At 39.8% G+C, this 21,072-nt stretch overlaps 1 protein-coding gene across 1 annotated transcript; it reads left to right on the top strand.

Annotated features, from left to right (window-relative positions):
* The first annotated feature begins 3,239 nt into the window (after positions 1-3,239).
* Positions 3,240-8,980, top strand: LOC122978074 (homeobox protein unc-4 homolog). The gene is made up of 3 exons (XM_044345592.1): positions 3,240-4,094; positions 4,754-4,929; positions 7,445-8,980. Exons 1-3 carry the CDS (start codon positions 3,830-3,832, stop codon positions 8,606-8,608), a joined length of 1,605 nt encoding a protein of 534 aa, XP_044201527.1. The 5' UTR covers positions 3,240-3,829; the 3' UTR covers positions 8,609-8,980.
* Positions 8,981-21,072: the final 12,092 nt, after the last annotated feature.

The raw sequence follows: 21,072 nt of genomic DNA, 5'->3' as shown, positions 1-21,072 counted from the left end.
GTATGTCTAAGTATGTAAAGAAAATGATTACCACAGTCGCTACAAAGACCCCATAGAATAAATCAGCTGACTTTAGTATCTTTGGGTTTTTCCCATCCTGAGGGCCTATAGTCCCCTTGCTTATTACCACACTTCATCACTTTCTTATCCATATACTTTAACCCAACACCCCAAATTATTCAAGGCTTCTTTAAGGGTTCTTAATTTTAGTCCTGTTTGCTTTTGGGTGTGATTTTTTTGCCCTCTCTCAGAGATTAAGAGGAACACGTTGTCTAAATTAAATGTCTATTTATGTGTCAGGGCATGCAAAGACGTCAAAGTTCAATTTCATGCTCGTTCTACTTGGTGTTCAAACCACCCAGCTACACGGGATGATCGGTTGTAGTGAGGTTTCTCAAACTGTACATAAAGGAGCAATAATGGCAGTTGGCTTGACATCATCAGGGCCCAGGAAACTGGATTTTACTTGTGTTTTTCAAGTATGACTACACAGACCGCACATAAGGAAAAGTCACACAACCCAAAAGAACCAACTGAAAGTTCGCACCTTATGAAAATGTTCCATGTAGATTCATCTATAGTTTATTATATGGTTTATCTTGTCAGACAACAACCACACTGAACAGGATGTGTTACGTTGTTGTATTTTACAGCAGTGAGCTAAACGTACATGTAAATCACATGCTCCACTGGACTGAAGAGTCACCGTGCAACCTGTTCACTATGTATTATCTATACTATATGATTATGTGTGTAAAATTTAGTGCATGACATCGGTAAGTCTTCACTCATATCATTATTTGACTTAATTGAAAGTATTTGAATCAGCTAAGCTAAAACAGAAAACATGACTGATAGAGTCAGTTTGACATAAATATTAAAGTGATGGATGGTTGTAAACACTTCCTACTACTCCATACTAATGCACATTTGTATAAGATACAATATAAAGACTGTATGAGAACATGTTGCATTAGATATACTGAATATATTAGCCTCTTTAGCTAGATAATATTGTAATGATTTGTGACACTACATAAATACTTAAGCTTGTCCTCCAGGGCTCTTCTTTATGGAAGATTTAAAATGCCTAAAAAACAAATCAACCAAAGTAATAAAATGAAATACAATAAACATTGATTTACATATATTTCCTTTTTGTGTGTGCATTTGCTGTGTCATGGTGAAATTAAAACCACATTAAAAAGATGATATTTAGCTTTTTGTTTTTCATCATGAAGTGCCTTTTCCATGTCAATTAAAGCATTTCAGTGTTGTCCAGCATTTTCTTTATTAAGATTGAGACACAATGTGCATGCTAAAATGAAAAATAATCAACAGCTTGGAGGCGGAAAAAGATGAGTGGAGTTTATCATTGCTGAAAGGAGCTAATGGTGGCCATGACAGACAGATTTTCACATTTAGGCTAGCCGATTGGTGACTGTTGTGGTTGACTGTACAGTTTTAAAGGATGGATTACGCTCCAGGAAGCTGTACAAATAAACACATCACCGTCAGGTATGTCAGTGTAACGATGTCAGTATCATAACAGTAGCCTACTGTCACTTTGGTTCTGACGTCACAACAAAGTGCTAAATCTCAGAAAATTACAGTAAAAAGAGACTTAATATGAGTGTCTTTTTGTACCTGCCTGTACCTGGAAGTTAGACTTTCTGCTTTCATCACTTCTAACATGAACTGCAAAATTTATCCATCCTGTAGTCTCACATTCAGCCCTTTAGACAATCCTAGCGATGTACCTTGCAGTTTGTTCACCTGTTTTTAGGGTGACTGTGTAACATCTGTCCAGGGACTACAGATGAAAAATAGCCTCTTGGCTAACTCTGGCGTATTTACAGCAATGTTTATTAATGTGCACTGCCCCTGTTAAATAAACCAACAAATAAAAATAAGTAAGTAGACATCTATTAGCATTAGCTTATCCTCCTCCATTAAACCGGTAAGTCTAGCTAATGCTAGCTAGCTAACTAATACTACTTACTTTAGCTGAGAACACTGCCAAGAAGCTACCTGACTCAGCGGCTCATATAACTATTAATGATGCAGGTGTAGGCTGAATTGTGTGTCTACTAAAGTGGGTATAGCAAAAATTAATGTCATAATTAATACATGTATATAATGCATAACGCATACATGACATTACCTTAAGTTCATTTTCACTGCTCTCTATTTCCATCTATTGGTGGAAGTAAAGGGTAGTATATTTCACTAATCAGGAGCCAAAACTATTTAACACCTACTGAGACTGTTTTGGTTCTCTGCAAAATATTAGTCAATAACTGAGTTTCAAAGTTCAAATTCTTGAAGCCGGAAACAGCAGCTGACAAAACAAGGAGCTTTCGATCATATCACATGATCTTCCTCAGTAAATAGAGTCCAAGAATGAACTTTAAAACTCGTTTAAGCTGACATAGACAAGAAAAATTTGAACACAGAATTCCATGACAACAAGGGCAAACTCCATCTACTAATGAATATCATGTGATATGATAGAAAGCTCCAGAACAGCTACTAAATGGACCTTAAGATGAGATTTTGTCATGTTTACTTTCTCATATTTTTGATGTGTGGCTTTATTTTCTATTGCATTTAATGTAGTATAATCGTTAATAAGTTGTATATTTTTTTCTCTTTTTGTGCGCTTTGAAAAGTGCTGTAATATTCATATTAATTAGGAATGAACGACCCAAAACAATCATTTTTTCCCCCCATAAACATGTTTGAGGAAACCACCTAAAATGCAGTAGCTGCAGAGCCTGTAGCTATGTGTCTGAATTCTTAGAAACGCCACATCCTGCTACAAAGCCACTTTGCTCGTCATTTAGGCCTACAACTAAACATCGGTGTAAGCTGTTCAGGTGAAAAATCGAAATAGCTGATGCGGATTTGGCTTTGATGGGAGGACACACACACACACTGGAATTGTTGTGTGTGTATGTGCGCGTGTGTGTGTGTGTCTGTGTTGGTGGTGTGAGGTGCCCGGGAGATGGAGAGAGGCTTGTAGTTTAAAATGCGATGTGACAGCTCAGGAAAAGGGGGGATGATAAAGGCGCTGTTATTGGATCAATCTGGCCCTGAATGCCTCTGTAAAACACTTACACACACACACACACACACACACGATGCGGGAGCGCGCGCGCGCGCGCACGAGTGAGGGAGACAGAGAGTGAGAGAGAGGGAAAGAGAGAGAGTCATTTCTTTTTTAAGTTAGAGGAAAACGTGTCATCATGAAAAACATAAAACAAGTAGGTTGTATTCCTGCGAAATAAATGGAGTCGGCCTATCAATCAGCTGGCTATTTCCGCGCGCCAGCTTAGCCTCGTCCTCATTGTTTTGACAGGGCTAAATTAAAGGACCGCGCCAGGTGTAATTAGCGATCGATCCGGTGAAAAAAAAACAAGCTCTTTCTCTCTCTCTCTCTCTTTCTCTCTCTTTAGCTCTGCCCTCCGTTACTCCATTAACCGCGTCTCTGACGTCACAGGGCGATTAACGTTTCTTATTGGTCCCGCGAGCAGATGGAGGAGTCCTAATGAGCTGGCTCGCGGAGAGAAAGAGGAGGGTTGACATCTCGGCTGGACCGTAAACGTGAAATACCTCGAAGCCTGGTCTCCGCCGCCTCACTACAGACAGTAAACCGTGGCCGCGGGAGACGGCCGTCTGGGTTCCCTTCTCTCCCCCTCCGCCTTCACCTCCTCTTCCTCGCCGCTTCTTCCTCCTCTTCACTGACTTTTATGTTTTTTGACTGCATGTTCAGCCACACTGCCTCCCTCTGCATCTTCACTTCGGCCCCGCCGCAGCCCGGGCGAGCATGGACAGTCGGGTACTCGAGCATCCTCACGCCCAGTTCGGAGGCTCCTTGGGCGGGCTGGTGGGCTTCCCGTACGCGCTCGGTCCCCATCACCACCACCACCACCATCACCAGCACGTCTACGAGCTCGCCAGCGCGCACCAGCTGCAGTCCGCGGCCGCCGTCCCCTTCTCTATAGACGGATTACTTAACGGCTCCTGCTCGGCCTCGGTGGTCAGCTCCAACCCGCTCCTGTCGTCCGACAGCCAGCAGTTCAAACTCTCAGGTAGGCCTGGTTCTTCTTGTCCTGTGGCTTTAATATCACATCAGTAGAGATGTATGGAAACAATGCGTGTAATAAATATTAAAAAACTGCCATTGTAGTGGACTTTTAGGCAGAAATATACATTTTTTTTAGGCTTTGAAGACAGATTGTGAAGAAGAGTCAGTCTCCAGAGGAAAAAAAACATGATTTTTAAAAAAGTTATGGAGCTTTGTGAATTTAAAAAAAGAAATAAAAAGTTTATTTGCTGGCTCGTTTTTAGAAATTTTACGGTAAAAGCTGCACTGGATGATAAAGGTGGAACAATTGCTTATTCTTATGTGTTTAATGGTCAAAACTGAACTTAGCAATAATTAGGAAGGGTGACAAATATCAAATATAGCACATGTTCCTTTTGTGAGGTGATTTATCCGAGTTCACGAGCAAAGTAAAAGTATTTAGCAAAACAAAGTATTTAAAAAAAGAGAGATGTGACCGCGTTGACTTGTGCTTTACATGCAAATTCTGCCATGCATCTTGTAGCATGAACCTCTCTCTCTCTCTTTCTCTCACTCACTCACTCACACACACATAAACACTCACTCTCTCACACACACACATACACAAACACACACAAACACTCTCTCTCTCACACACACACACACACACGTCGACCCCTGCAGATTCTGGGGACCCGGATAAGGACAGTCCCGGTTGTAAACGAAGACGCACGAGGACAAATTTCACCGGGTGGCAGCTGGAGGAGCTCGAGAAGGCTTTCAACGAGAGTCACTATCCGGATGTGTTCATGCGGGAGGCGCTCGCGCTCAGGCTTGACCTCGTGGAGTCCAGAGTTCAGGTAAAGACACGAAGGAATAAGTCAAACAATTTGAGAAGCATTAATCCATTTGTTTATGTAGAGTTTTGACTTTTTAAATGAGTTTTCAGGTTCGGTTATTCTTCAGATTTTCTTTCTATTATTCTGTTATAAAAGAAATGTCAGAGGGGCGTTTGTTCTGTGATGGCTCATGAAGGCCTACCCCATACTGAGATAGCTATTTGTCAATTATCAAAGCCTCAGTAAAGGGTCCCTTTTGAATTATGCATGGACACAACCTATTGATTTATGGGTTAATAAAAACAAGGCTATTTACTGAGCAAACCAGGGGCTGAAACTAGTAATTTCCCGTCACCTTCAGGTTTTTATATCCTTTATTTATAAAACAATTTATTCACAATTTATTGAATTTATTCTCAGCAGTTTATCTATTTTAGGTGGTTCAAATATAAGGTTTAAGATCATTTAACATTTTTTTTTAAAGCCTTTATAACATTTTTTTACTATCATATTATTTATTTTAGGTTATTATTATATTTTATATAAATATTATTATTAGGCCTATTATTATTACTATTATCACATTTAAAAAGACACATTTATTGTGTAGTATTTTAATAATATGCTATGTTTACACTATTTTTGTAGTATTACAAGAAAAATAACAATGCTATTTAAATAATTAAACAGTTGATAATAGTAATATTAATAATAGTAATAATAATAATAATAATAATAATAATAATAATAACGTAATTGTAATTAATATATTTAATTTCTTACATTGGAAGAGCAATTACTTTTACGTAAAATTTACTTTGTTAAAAGTGACACTATAGCATCTTTCCCAATCCACTATTACATGTAGCTGGTAATAATAATGATGATAATAATAATAATAATAATAATAATAATAATAATAATAATAATAAATTATATAGAAAGATGTAGGTACGTATTTACTGAATATATATGTATTTGTGAGGCTGTATTGGATTCAACGTGTATTCATGTATTTCTAACATACACTGCACATGCATGGCTGGATCGAGTAAATGCGGGACAGAAAGCAGAGCTCGTCGTTGCTGTATGTTGTTTGGGGATTTCGCTCCTAAACCTCAGATTATTGTTCCCTCAAGCTGCTTAACGCCCCTTTATCACCAGGTTTGCGGGGGAAAGATATAACCAACATTAACAATTCATAAGAAGCACCATTGTCGCGCATGATGTTGGGTGTCTCGTCCTTATTATGCAATGTTCGCGGATCCTACTTCTGCATGCTAAACTCCTGCCGTTATCAGCGCCGAACATGCGGCCCTGAGCGCGCCTAGAGGCCGGGCAGTGAGAGCTCTCAGGCGGAGGAACCTCCCTCTCTTGGCTCGGCGCGGAGAGAGAAGAGCCCCTGCAAGTGTTAAGCCCCATATGAGCGCAGGGTTGGGAGTGAAAGAGTATACCGAGACGGGCTGATTTAGCCACGGTACAATTAAATGTAATTGGCGGAGTTGCCTATTACACAGACTCATTGGTAATTAACACCGGCACATCTGTGCATCTGCTGGTCCACCGCTGTGACCTATTAACCTAATGTACTATTTAGATGCTTAAAGCTGCCAGTAAACAAAGACAGGAAGAGACATAAAGGCAGAGGACAATTGTTTCTCTCGTTTCAGGGTTTTATGGAATTTTACAGCACTTTTACAGCATTTGCAGGCAATCTGCTTTTGTCCTCATGATCTGATAACCACTTTGACACTGATTTATCAGTATTGTAATGGCAGGTGTGAGCTCTGTTGTTCTCTGAGGTTGTCTGGACACACACTATGTGACATTTTGTCTAATATAGTCTATGTCAGAGTAATATTCTGTGAGTTTTGTTGAGGGGGGGCAGGATGTTAGGAAGGCCTTAATCCACAACAATGACCCCAAACAACACAAATGACCACAGAGTTTAATCAAGTAACACTCTGACAAAAAGTGAACATTATAGGCTTCACAACATAACGTTTATTGCAGGGATATTGTGTTGGATTGCACTAAATTGTAGGTGTTAATATGTTAATTATGTACAAAATGTAGCCCTGCGAGTCCTGCCTGAGACGAGTAAACGCTTTGTTTCACAAAACTTGTATAATAATTGTAATCTAGCTCTGCCACACATCAATTAATCTGTTTTGATTAATCATTTAGTTTCTAGAATATCTCCAATTTGATAAGATTGTTTTCACAATGTGGACTAAGACAGAGAAAAGCTACAAACCCTCATTTCAGAGAAGCTAAAACCAGCAAATATTTGGTATTGCTAAAATGATTAATTGATCATTAAAATTGTTGACAATTAATTTTCTGGCAATCGACTAATTGAAAAATCAATTAAATCACTTCAGCCAACAAGACGAAACTGCAGAAATTGATTTATGACCTTTTGAAAGATGTTGATGTAGACAGAATACTACTCTCAAACAAAAATCATCTCATGTGCCAGTTTTTTTCCTCCTGTGTATGTCTGTATTTCATCTCTGTGTATATGTGTACATAGGTTTGGTTCCAAAACCGTCGTGCTAAATGGAGAAAAAAGGAGAACACAAAGAAAGGGCCGGGGCGGCCTGCTCACAACTCCCACCCCACCACGTGCAGCGGCGAGCCCATGGACCCCGAGGAGATCGCACGCAGGGAGCAAGTGCGGGCCGAGAAGAAGAAACGGAAACAGGAGAGGAAGCTGCTGAAGTCGCAGAACAAACTTCTCCAAGGCGACAGCTTCCACACACCTGGAGGGTCAGAGAGTGACAGCGGGGTCTCCCAGTTCACCGACAGTGAGCAGCAGCCTTCCAGCGTCAGTGAGACTATTCATATCAAACTGCCAGCATCAAAGGGCGCAGGAGGACACCAAACTGAATCCAGCTGTGACCAAACGCGACACGACTTCAGCCAACTACAAAACCACCAAAACCAAAGAACGGCAGGAGAACCGGAGCAGGTTTCTCCAGGCAGCACGCACAGCTCCAGTCCTGGAGGCCCGAGGTCTTCTGCCCTGCAGAAACGCAACCCTTTCAGCGTGGAGAGCCTCCTCTCTGACGCCACACCTCGAAGGAAATCTCAGCTGGACTTCCCCTCGTTGCCCAATCAGAGGACACTGGTGGGTAAAGGTCACTTCTTGCTTTACCCCATTACTCATCAGCCCTTGGGCTTTCTCGTGCCCCAAACAGCCCTGAAGGCCACACCATGTCAGGACAACATTAACAGGTTCGGCCTGGGACAAAGCCTGGGACAGAGGTGTGTGCCGAGTGAAGGTAGCCCCGCGCCCTCTGACCTCTGCAGCGTTGGCAGTGTCACTAAGCCTATAAACTCGGATCATATGGAGCATAATACGCAGCACCACCACAATCACATTAGCAATAGAGTGGACGGAGCAGACGCGGAGGAGTGTGGTGGTGACTGCAGTAGTGGAAGATTCCCTGTTTCTCCTCCGCTGAACAGTGCGGCTCAGACAGCTCTGGCCAGACTGAGCTCCTCGCAGTCCAGCGACAGCAGCGAGGTGAGGAGTTTGAAAGTTCAAACGGAGGCAGCGACCAACGGCTGCCAAGCCGCCGAGCTGTGTGCAAAAGAGGAGCGAGCATCTCCAGACCTCTCCGAGTGTCTCAAAGCAAACACAGACTGTCAAGAAACACCCGGAACAGATGGAGAGGATGTCGATATGGACTAACACTTGCAAGGAGCAAACATAAACAAAGGACCAGGAACACCGTTCAGACTATTCAAACATTCCCAAAGCTCTGCTGAGACACTCTAAAACATATCAGGAATCAGGAGACTTAATCTCATCTACTTTTTTAATCATAATGTGTGATCAGTCCAGATGGCCCTGAAAGCTGTGGCTGTCCTCATATCCAGGCTTTAGGCCTACACCTTTAGAAGCAGGTTCCTTCTCCCTTTTTTTGGTGACCAACTTGTAACAAAAACTAGGCGAAATAAATAAACATCTTACACACAACAAAAATCCTCAGATATTGTAAAAACGAGAAAATGATATTTATATGTAAACATTTTGATAAATAAAGTTATTGTTTAAATTGAATCACTGTCTTTCCAGGGCCATATTTACTGTAGTGGGGTAAAAAAGGGAGGTTGTAACTTGCTGTGTGGCAGAACCTTGGATCATGGCGGCTGGAGTTTTGTCGTGTTACAGCAGATAAATCCCTCTTTTTCTGTGTGTAGTGAGCCGGAGCTGGGGCTCAAGTCCGTCTGGCTGTTTGTATTTATTGCTTTAACAAATTTATTCATTTGAAAGGCCGAGCTGGAATGAGGTTAGTGGCCGCGGGCTATAGGACCCTGCGCCTCCTGCTGAGTTTTGATATGAAAGTAATTATTTTCCCACTGGCTGCCGCGGGTCTCGAGGCAGTTTTTTTTTCTTTCCTTTCAGCCCAAAGGGTTATTAGACATTACCGATTTCTAGTGATATGGAATCACATAAACTTCCTACAATAATAGAATTAGCATGAAAGGCAGGGGTGTCAAATTGAAATGGGAAAATAATAGCCGCGCCAGCTGCACTGTTTGTGTGTGTGCGTGCGAGGCGAGCGTGCGCGTATGTGTGCGTGAGTGCGCATAGTCTATTGAGCGCGAGGAGGAGGAGGAGGAGGAGGATGAGATGTGGTAGATTCGTGGGGCGGAATTTTCATGAGCTGCCGCGGTTGTCAGACGGCCCTTGTAGTCGGCTATATTAAGATAGATGTTCGATGATATCCCTCATTGTTCTGTCGCTTATATTGATGTTGCTGCGTTATCGCCCTATTGATCATGTGTCGCACATAATAGGACAGGCGCGCGCCCGCCTGCCTGCGCCTTTTTACAAAAGCGCCTGGGCCCCTCGTCATTTGTTCTAATAGGACTGAGTCCCCCGGGGGGAGACAGATAAAGATATAGGAGAGGAAGAGGGAGAGGGAGAGAGAGAGGAGGCGAGTGATGTGCCAAGCTTGCATTAATAATTTTTTTTGACCAATTGTAGGTTGAGCTCAAAAAAAGTAAGAAGAAACGTGGTAGAAAGTGAAGAATGGCGACATTAGGGATGTTTAGGGGCAGCAGGGGAAGACAAATTCTACTCAAACGTGCAGGTGTGTGTGTGTGCCCACGTGCACAGACCGGACGTGAGCGCGCGCGCACGCCCGTTTAGGAAAGAGTGTGTTTAGCTTATGAAGTGTAAACGCCACCAATTCCCTGGAAACTGAAATCCCAATTATTAAAACCATTAATTCTGGCGAGCCTGTGCGCGGAGGAGTCGTGTTGACAGCCCGGCTAAATAGCCTATCCCTGATCCCTCCCGGTCACCTCGCCTTTATTTGCAAATAAATTGAGGAGGATCCGAGGGACAGAGCTTTACTTTGCTGCGCCGACCTAAAATGAATTTCCGTGCCTGAGTCCCTTTAATAATATTTACATAATTTTCGCTCAGTGACTCTGCTATTTGCGCTGTAGGAAGCAGGGGGCTTATAGGAAAATAATTAGACAAGAGGACGAGGAGGGAGCCAGAGTGAAAAACAGCAGGAGGAGGATGGGTTAAGACCGAAGCTGAACACTAAATTCCCAGACAGCTAAAATCAATGAAAGTAATAACCCTATTATTTAATTCATAAGGACATTATTTTCCCATAAGGCCTCAGGAAACGTCCCCTTCGACCGAAACAATCACATTAAATCGTTCATTTCGCGTGGGCTGTGTGAAATTTCTGCTTTTATTCCCTTTTTTTAGAGGGGGAAACGCTTTATTATAATCGGTTAGTTTCAAGAGTGCGATTAATTAGAAAATATAGGTTTGATCTCCCCTCAAAGGCCTTTACAGTGTGTGTGTGTGTGTGTGTGTGTGTGTGTGTGTGTGTGTGTGTGTGTGTGTGTGTGTGTGTGTGTGTGCTGAGAGGCAATGTGCCAAAAAAAAAACGAGTCTTTGTTATAAAAATATGGACACTGCTTCAAATAATTAAAGAAATAAACCCATAAAGGGCAAGAAAATGTTATTTTCAAAAACCTTTAGACTTAAAATGGGCATTCATGTTATTAAAGGCGACATATCTGATCCTTCACAAGCACTTTTAATTGTTTTAGAGCCGAGTGAAGAACTGAAATGTGACCATAAGAGATCTGTTCGTCTTTAAGAGTCTGACTACAGTTTGTTTTTGGACCTGTCGCAGGAAGAGATAGTTTATATGTGTCTGTAGTTTTCATTAATTTGGAAGAGATTAAATCATGTCCCTTAAACAGCTTTCACAGGTGTGGAAATTTGACAGATTAAAGTCTTCTGGTGCGCATCAGCTGAAAGCAAGCACCAGAAACAACTCATTATTGAGACAATATATGATTTTAGTTGCTTTTGTACACTGCTCAGTCATTCCTCGTTTTTAAAAAAAAATAGCTTTTCAAGATGATCAAAACATGTCACTGAGCTGCAGTTTAGTTATTAAAAACAAGAAAAAATATTGATTTTCCTGCAAAAAACTGGGGAAATAAAAGCCTGTATGTCTGTTTTTTAAATACCTTTCATCCATCTCCATCTATCTCTCCATCTGTGTGGTTTAGAGGATGCAACATCAAACATTGAGAAAACTGAGTGAATGAGAGAGAGAGAGAGAGAGAGAGAGAGAGAGAGAGAGAGAGAGAGAGAGAGAGAGAGAGAGAGAGAGAGAGAGAGAGATTTGGTGGCACCAACACAAACGACCAATCGATGGACCGGGCAGGCCCTCCCGCTGTGTCCGTGCAGCTCAATGCATCACACTTTATGAATTCAATTTCAACCGGGAGAAATTTTCAATTTGAACGCGCGATCATTACGGCGTGGGGGGAAAGCGTAAATTGTTTTTGCTCTATTATGCATTCGGACGCCATCATTTTTCTTTCTAATTACCGAGGTGTCAGTGCGGCCTGTCACCCGGGCGCTGATTTTCAATTTAACTGATCATCATACATTCATTTTCCCATTTGATAAATCTGCTATCTAGACGCGCCCGCCATGCCCGGAATATTAAGCGGCGCTGGGGCGCAGTAATAGGGGGATGTGTATGCGGCAATGAGCGCGGATCAGCCAGCTAATTTAGCACCTTCCACATTCCCCGTCTCCATCCCCCATTTCCAATTCTCAAGAGGAGGCAAGAAAAAAAAAAAACAGGAGAGGAGAGGAGAGAGTCCAATGGCTGCCTAACCTCCAAGAGTGAAGAAGAAGAAGAAAAAAAAAAAAACCCTGAGGTTAGAAAGAATCAGAAAGAAAGAGGGAGACCTTCAATCCGGCCTGTTTTTCTTACGCAGTTTGAAAGCAGGATTAATTAGGCTAACGCTAATTGAGTTCTCCAATAGGCCTACGTGTTATTTTTATTTAATAGTAACAAATTTGCACAATTAATTATCAACGTAATTTCAAGAACCTATTACAACCCTCTGCTCCTCCTCCTCCTCACCACCACCACCTCCTCCTCTCTGTGACTCTCCTTCACAACCCTCTGCTCCGCCACGCCGCTGAGAGGAGCAAATTAGTAGCTTTTGTCATTAAGTTTGGCGTGTTTGATCCGGACTGGATGGGCCTACAGCCAACATCAGTAACATCAAGCATCTTCTGTTAGACCTACGTGACTCAGACACCGGTGATATGCTGATATATATGGAGAGATATTGGGCCTAAACCAAATCTAACAGGCAACATGGGGCCTTCACGGTGTCCTGGTTTTATAGAATCCATCCCATAGTTTCATCCAAAGGCTTTTCAAAGTCATTTCAATAAAACGTTAAGACCTAATACATTCATAAGGTGGTTTGACAAAAAAAAAAAAAAAAAAAAAAAAACTCCTCAAGGCCTACTTACTTACTTAAGCTTTTCCGGTACTTTCAACCGCATCTCACGGTCTTCATCACAACTATAAAGTACTTTGTAACTTTGTTTTTGAAAGGTGCTAAATAAATAGTTAGACTTATTTATTATCCATAAGATGATCATTGATAACCGCTGATGAAGACCATGAGATGCAGTTGAAAGCTCCAGAAAAGTAGAACTAAAGGTTATTATTATTATTATTTTAATCAGATCTTCTTTCAGGATCCTTCATGAGGTGATAGACTGAACCAAAATAAAGTTAACCTAACTTTGCCCCCAAAATATAAAATAATGAACTTTATTTTAACTCATTCAGGCATCAATCAGTGTTATTTAACAGACAGAAGCACCTGTTCTCGAAATCTTTTTTCAAATCAATTAACACTTCCTACAAATTAAAGTGAATCTTAAAACTGCCAAAACTAATTAGAGGCAAAGATAATTAGATTAGGCAGCTAAACAAGGCAGCTTTATTTATAGAGTGCATTTTATGACAAAGAAACTTGATGTGCTTTATGTTTAAAAAGAGACATAAAAGTATCAAGCATATTGGTATAACATTAAATATATAATAGTAAAGGGCAGCTTTTACCAGCTCCTGATCTTATTCTGGGTCCGTCCAGAAAGCTGCTGTCTGCAGACCTGAGAGGTCTGATGGGAGTTTAGTCAGTAATCAGATTAGAAATATTAGAGAACTTATTGAAATACTTTATCAACCTGTCTGTCCAACTTCACAGTTTTGTGGTTTTGCTTTTACATATAAAACTACAGCTGGTTTATTTTTTAACACTAACGTTCTGTTTGGGCTCCTGAAGACCCCAGACTCTATTTAACACCTCAAAAACATATTTATCACCTGTGATACTTCATAGCTTTTCCTTTTTGAAGTGATGTTTCAGAAATCAGCAACAGAAAATGACACATCACTCTTGTTTTGGGGTGTCAGAGAGCCCAGCTGTAAATACAACTGATTTTCATCTGCTCTATATCTGTGATTGTTGTTGACGGTGCTTTTTTACGCAGCGCTGTCCCTCCAAAATCTCAAATAAGTCTATTTGTATTTCTGTTATAAGAGTTTCTTATAAGAGAGTTGTCTGATTGGCCCCAAACCTCAGTAATGTCACCATGTAGGCTTAAATATTGTACATTTCTTTGTCTGTAAATGAGTTTTCGGCAAACAACAGACTATATATTTGTTCATGCATTATAACACATGAAAAACATGAACTATTTGGTGTAATAACAATGCTTTATGGTCATTTCTGTATTCTGTCATCAAATGTGCAAAGCTCAGTTTGTACTGATTTGATTTTAATAAGGTCAGAAGAAAGAACAGATATATATTTAAAGAAAAAAATGTTTGATTTTGCCATCATTATGATTATTTTGACACATAAAGTACAACCCATTGCTGTAAGTCCCACTATTTAGCATTTATAACACACTATGATATGGTTGCAAGCGGATATAAGTATTTATTAATGTATTTGTCAACAACTATAACTCCTCCTGTGGACACCTATAAGCGTATAAACAGATAATGAATGACAAAATAGTAAAATACACTTGTAATAATATAAAATATATCTTCATAGGAGAAGTTATGATTGCAGACGAACACAGTGTACATTAATAAACACTTAAACGTGTCCTTATATCTGCTTAGAGGTACGTTATAAGATGTTATAAACCATTTATACAATGTTTATATAATGTTTATGAATGCTATATTGGGGGGGTTGAAGTTAAGTGTTTCCTGTGGGTTCAGTGGGACCCAAAACAATGAGGAAGTGAAACCAATGTCAACAAAACACAAGGTTCTGATCTCAAAAATCACACACACACACACACACACACACACACACACACACACACAGACACACACACACACACACAGACACACACAGACACACACACACACCCTAATAAGCCCACCTTGTTTAAATGCCAATAAGTACAGTCAGGACAAGTGTGTGTTGTGTGTGTGTGTGTGTGTGTGTGTGAGAGAGAGAGAGAGAGAGAGAGAGAGAGAGAGAGAGAGAGAGTGTGTGTGTGTGTATGTGTGTGTGTGTGTGTGTGTGTGTGTGTGTGTGTGTGTGTGTGTTGCTCTGTAATGAACGTTTATGGGCACAAAGCAGCTTTGGTTTTGTCGTGTTCTTTGTTTCATTAGCCCAGTGGTTGTAATAAATGCCAACGAGCCAATGGGATAGATTTTAATTAAGTCAGTGAGAGATGAGTGGAGTGACACAGAAAGCGGGGCAGGGCGGGGAGATGGAAGTGGAGGGGGACAGCTTTTCAATAAATCGGTTCGCTCAGGGGTTAGTCGGTGATTTCCTTGGCAAAGTGTTGGGGCCGAGCAGGACTCGCAGTAATTTGGTTGATAAATCAGCGGCGTTAGGGGCATGAAGCTTGCCGGTCGACCGGTTGGTTCTGCGATTGATTTATGTGTTACCCGGGGGTCGTACACAAGCCCATGACAGTCTAGGATGAATTAACCAGGAGCCAGCGCGCTCCTAATGAGCGGGTATTATTTCCTACACAGCCCTCATCTAAAAAAAAAAAAAAAAAAAGGTGTGAAGAACGAGCCTGGCACACGACCCTCCATCCACCCCCACCCCCCCTAAAACCCGCTCCACACACCCCCCTCCACTGTGCCATCCCCGAGGTGTCGCATTGATTCAGCATCAGAGAGTTAAACACACACACACACACGGAGAGAGCAATAGTGTGTTATTTATCAACAGTATATAAGAGACAAATTGTTCAATAGAGGTCTAGCACCAACTGATTGGGGTTAACTGAAGCGCAGAAGTGACAGACACATGTCCTGGTAAAGGATTCAAACACAGAAAACAATTTCATCACGTATTGATCATCAATAGCTTCATATTCTTCTTGGCTATTAGCTAGACTTTTTTAAAAAAGGGTTCTACACTTGTCCTGTGTTGTGGTGGAGGTACTCAAGAAAAAAGTACCAATAACACTGAAAGTACTCCATTACAAGTAAAGTCCTGCATTGAAAATGTTACTTCAGTGGAAGCAGATAAGTCATAGCAAAGGTTTACTTAGAATGTACTACATGTACTAATAATGCAGAAAAATGGCCACGTGTGTTATCTTATTGGATTATTACTGCTGCAGCAGCTTTTTACTGTTGTAATTGGCTGAAGAGGAACTAATTTTAACATTTTCACATAGTTCCATCTAAAATTAAGCATCATATTTTAAAAGCTCATTATAAGTCTTGTAAATGCAAATTAAAGTAATTAGTTTATTTAACTGTCAAAAAAATAAAAGTAAAAAAGTAGGCCTCTGAATTAAAGGACAGGTTCACAATTTTTCAAGTCCGTCCTAAAACAACAGTCAGCTACCTAAATGAACACTGACACATGTTTTTCTTGCTGTAATCATTCCTCCTGTTCATACTGGCCATTAGAAGATCCCTTCATAATGCACTTACAATGTAAGTGATGGAGGCCAAAATCCACAGTCCTCCTTCTGTGCTAAATTTGAAGCTGATATGAAGCTTCAGCCTTCAGTCGAATCAAGTAGATATCTTTCAAAGTTAGTTCCCTCTTCTTGTTACAATCCTTCCACTGCAGTTCAACAAGAAAACAATGTCCGCCGAGACACAAAGAGGGACATTTTTACGAAAATGATGAAATTCACTCTGTTTGACTGACTCAGACTGCAGAAGCTTCATACTATCTCCAGATAAACTTTTAAATACATTTTTGCTCAAAATGAGGACTGTGGATTTTGTCTATTGAAAAGGGATCTTTTAATAGTCAGTTTGAACAAGAGGAATGATTACAGCAAAGAAAACCTGTTTCAATATTTGTCTGGGTACCTGACTGTCGTTTTAAGACAGACTTGAAAAATTGTGAACTTGTCCTTTAAAGTGGAGTCGGAGTATAAAGTAGCATGAAATGGAAATTCTCAAGTAAATACAAATACATTAAATCTGTATCTAAACACAGTATTTGAGTAAATGTACACAGTTACAACTATTAGTTTGGAAGAGAAGAGAGATTGAAAACAGAGCAGTTAAAATCAGAGCAGCAGCAGCCAAGATATCATAACTGTTAGTCTTTAAGATACTGAATCCTACATTTCCCATAATGCAAGAGTTATTTCCCCCAAACTTCATAAGTTCCTCCAGAGCCACAGAACGCCTTAAACAACTGTTTTCACAGGCTGAATAACACCTATCCTGATAAGTAAACTGAATTAGATGTGAAAAAATAGGCAGAATGCCCCTTTAAAATAAAAACACTGACTCATTTCCTCTCCGGCCTGACTTGCTCAACTCAGCATCGGGACACCACACCGGAGTGATAAAGGGTGATTTATTGAGCCCCAATTAAAAGTTTTTGAAATGCATAGTTGGTTAGCTGTGTGTCATCTAGTGAATCAAAACACAGCAGTCAATCAGTGCTGACTCAGTTGTTTTAGCTCATATGCTCATTAGCCTGTAGCTGAATGGCCACCTAACCTGGAAACTGTAATAATAATGACCCGACTTCAAAATTCATGACTACTTTCATATAAAATTTTAACGTTAAACATTTTCACACACCTTGCTTTAGGTTGAGCAGCATTCCTAAAACTCAGTATCTTAAATTGTAAGACCATTACTGTTTATACAGTAGCAGGAAATCTTTCACACCACTGCTGATGGTTTTAGGATTGTAAAATGTCTCAACTGATCATTTTAATCATTGTAGTGTTTCAGAATGATGCATGTAAGCAATAGAGAAATTCATGAACATTTCTTCTGCAACATTACAATTATGGACATTGTCTTTAATTTCAATGTATAAATGACTAAAATGGACCAGTAGTTGATAACCCAAGATCTCTCAATGTAACTCGTTAAGTTGATTTTCAGATTAGTTGCTACTTATCTAAGTATGGCAGTAACAAATAAGAACATATGTGTCTTCTTTTTTTATGTTCATTAAAGCCACAACTCCGAAACAACTCTGAAACATTTAAAGAGTTTTTGGTTGCTGTTATTGTTCCTTGTGTTCACACGGATCGTGAAGAGATCCCTTTTTAAAGCGATTCAACACATCCTATTAAAAAAAAATGACAGTATAGTTCTAAAATTCAGGCTGGCAAAAATGACCTAAAGTTATATTTACGTCATCTACTGGCCGTAGCAACCGTTACAAATCACTGTTAAATAAAATAATGATGTTTTATGGTGATTACACTGTGGTTAAGGTCTGGTTAGGTTTAGGCACAAAAACTACTTGGTTAGGGTTAGGGAAAGATCTTGGTTTGGGTTAATATGATCACTCGTCGTCATGGCAACAGTAAACACCACAACATTACGTTTTTTTTAAAAAATGTCCCGAACTTGTGGTTGGAAACGGGAAGCAAACAGCAGTCTCCTGCAGCAAAGGTCACAATCTATCCAGCCTTTCACCCAACCAACCTCATCCTAACAAGGCAAAATGATCTTATCAAGTCACCTTATAGTGACGTCATCTGAACTGAGTCACTTCCCCGGGGCATAGTTACTACGCCCGCTAGATGGCATAAACGTAACTGTGGGTCGTTTTTGGCTGACGTTTAGACCTACACTGTCGTATTTCTTGTGAGGACGGGCTGGTGAAAATACACTTAAAATTTCAACTCGAGTTAGTGCAAAATTTCCTCGTTTTGTTTCCATGGACAGTGTTTCCTGCAGAGGGATAGCAAAACAAAACTGAAAAGAGTATAGCTTTTTAGAATACCAACGTGATTCGTCTAACTCAGATTGTTGAAGCCTCATATAAGCTTCAACTGAACTTTAGATTGCTTTTACAGAGTATGGATTTAGTCCGCCATCACTTACACTGAATCCAGTATGAAGAAGACAAACAATTACAAGGACCAATAACTCTGTGTTTAAATGGACATGTGAGTGTTGTTTTAAGACGAACTTTTTTAAAAATGTTATAAAAAAATCCTTTCACTGTAGGATATCTACTGGTTTACACTTTGGACAAGTGCTAAATCAGCAAGCACAGTTGTAATGTCAACATCTGTACCTCACAATCAAAAAAGGGAAATCGGAAAAACAAAAGCATGCAGTGATTTGATAGGCCCTCCTGTATCCTTGAAAAATGGATCTATATCATGTTCACACCGTCTCAAAATATACATTTACAACTGCTCTCAGTGAAAAACTCTCTTGTGGAGCATGACAATTTTTTTGGAATTGTGAAATAGCAGCAGAGAGGCTTTGAACATGTGAATTTGTGGGTCACAGCACACTCAACCGAACACATTATACACATTATATGCTGTATTTTCACTAAAAGAAACTACAGTCTCTCCTGTTTGTGTCGCCCGTTGCACTTGTTTTGCACTTGCAGGTTAAAGAATGTGAATGATGTTTTTGTGTGACCTTCTTTCTGCTGGTGCCGCAGACCTTTTATTTACAAATTGTTCACTTTTCCGGTTCATGATTCCTCTAAAGGGCCCATAGCTTTTATTGTTCTGTCAATAAATGTATGTGGTAACGTAGATTAACCGTGATCTGCACACAACAGTTTTCCATAATGCTTTTCCTGCTGATTCCAAAAATGAATACTGATTGTCATCTTACCCACTCAGTGTTGCCAGATATATGATAATTATTGTCTTTGTACAATAATTTTTTCTTTACATTGTACAATCAATAATGCCAAATGTCCCATAATATATGATAATGTGATTATTTTGTGACACTTAGTTGTAATCAGTCTAGGCTATCTCATTTTCATTCATTTCCTGACACAATCAGGATAGTAAAACATAGATCCTACATCTGTGTTTATGCATCTCTTTTCATGTGACGTCCTTCCAGCCAATCATGGCTATTTGAAGATTGCACAATGGTGAGCTATGTGGATCTTTAGCTGATAAAGTAAGCATGTTACTTATTTAATTTCAATGTAGATGCTTAACAGGCTACAACTCATGTTGTTATAGTTTACGAGCATAGACTTTATTCTATTAAACAGCTATGCTTTTGTTTTCAGTGTTGGGACTTTTTTTATTTGAGTGAGTCCGAAACACTACCTCCTTCCACACATCATTTAACTACATGAGGAATTTTTAAAAAAAAATTATTTTAAACAATGTGGCTAGATTTTAGGCGGTGTCAAAAAGTTGTTCATCACAATAAATGTGTTTTCTGAAATTACACATTTATGCCAATTTGTTCTCTTGGTTATGACAGGTTATGATTATCATGTATAATAAATTTCCTCACAATACAATAATTTTAAGCCTCTGGTATGATACTTTAACATTTCCCATCTGGCAACACTGTATCCACTTAACCACATGAAATTAGAGCAAGTTTGCTCAGTGTTCATGCTGCACTTTAAAATAAAGGAAAACGAATTCAGTTACAGAATTCCTCCAATCTACACTGGAGCAAAAATGTACATTTCTGAACACTTGCATACTGCAGGTTTTACCCATTTTTACATTTAAGAGCAGTAAAACACCCCAAACAACAATTTTATGACTTTTCCTAAATTATAAAAAAAAATGTAAGTATTTCAATTTTTTTTTTACATTTTTGTGCAGCTGGTACCCATTTTTGTACATAAAGGTTGTTTTCTGGGTCAAACTTTAATAATGGTTGTCATGTTCTCCTGCTTTAGGTAACAGAATCATTATATAATGTGATTGTGAATGTTTTTTTCTACATAAACAAATGATGTAAAACCTAAATGATACACTCCGCTCTGCTCTCTGAAACATTCATTAAGGATTAATCACTCATTTATTAATGAATGATGAGTTCAAAGTAGATTTATGGTTCAAAATTTGGTGTATTCTCTAATTAAGAGGGGATACTGTGAAGGGTCAGAATATAAACTGTATGTAAGGGTAAATTTGTGCCTTTTACCAGGATTTTTTTTACCATTGTCAATAAATCTATGCATGCTGACAATGAACAATGGAAAGCAACTTCTTGACGTCAGTATATTAGAACATAAAATAGCACAAGGAGGGCAGGGTTATATCCAAGTAGACATTCCTGGTGCTTCTAGCCCTTCACTGAGCATGAAACTCTGGGCTGATTCATCAGCAACATGTGCTGAAAATATGATTCATTGATCAGGAGTCAAAAGTACAAGACCTGCATTAAGACTTTAAGGGATGACTGGAAGTGACAATGAGCATTAAATCACAAAACCTAAAATTCAGCTGCCCACGCCGCTAACTGTGGGCTGAGAACTCAACTATTCAGCGGTTTAAATAGCCTAAGTTCACTTGAACTCAAACTGCAGCAGGAAAGGCCGCCAGGATGTGGGATGAGATTGGTC

The sequence above is a fragment of the Thunnus albacares genome, chromosome 3, assembly GCF_914725855.1.
Source record: "Thunnus albacares chromosome 3, fThuAlb1.1, whole genome shotgun sequence".
Lineage (NCBI taxonomy): Eukaryota > Metazoa > Chordata > Actinopteri > Scombriformes > Scombridae > Thunnus > Thunnus albacares.
The sequence above is the reverse complement of the archived record's forward strand: the minus strand, read 5'-3'. Positions and strand labels throughout refer to the sequence as shown.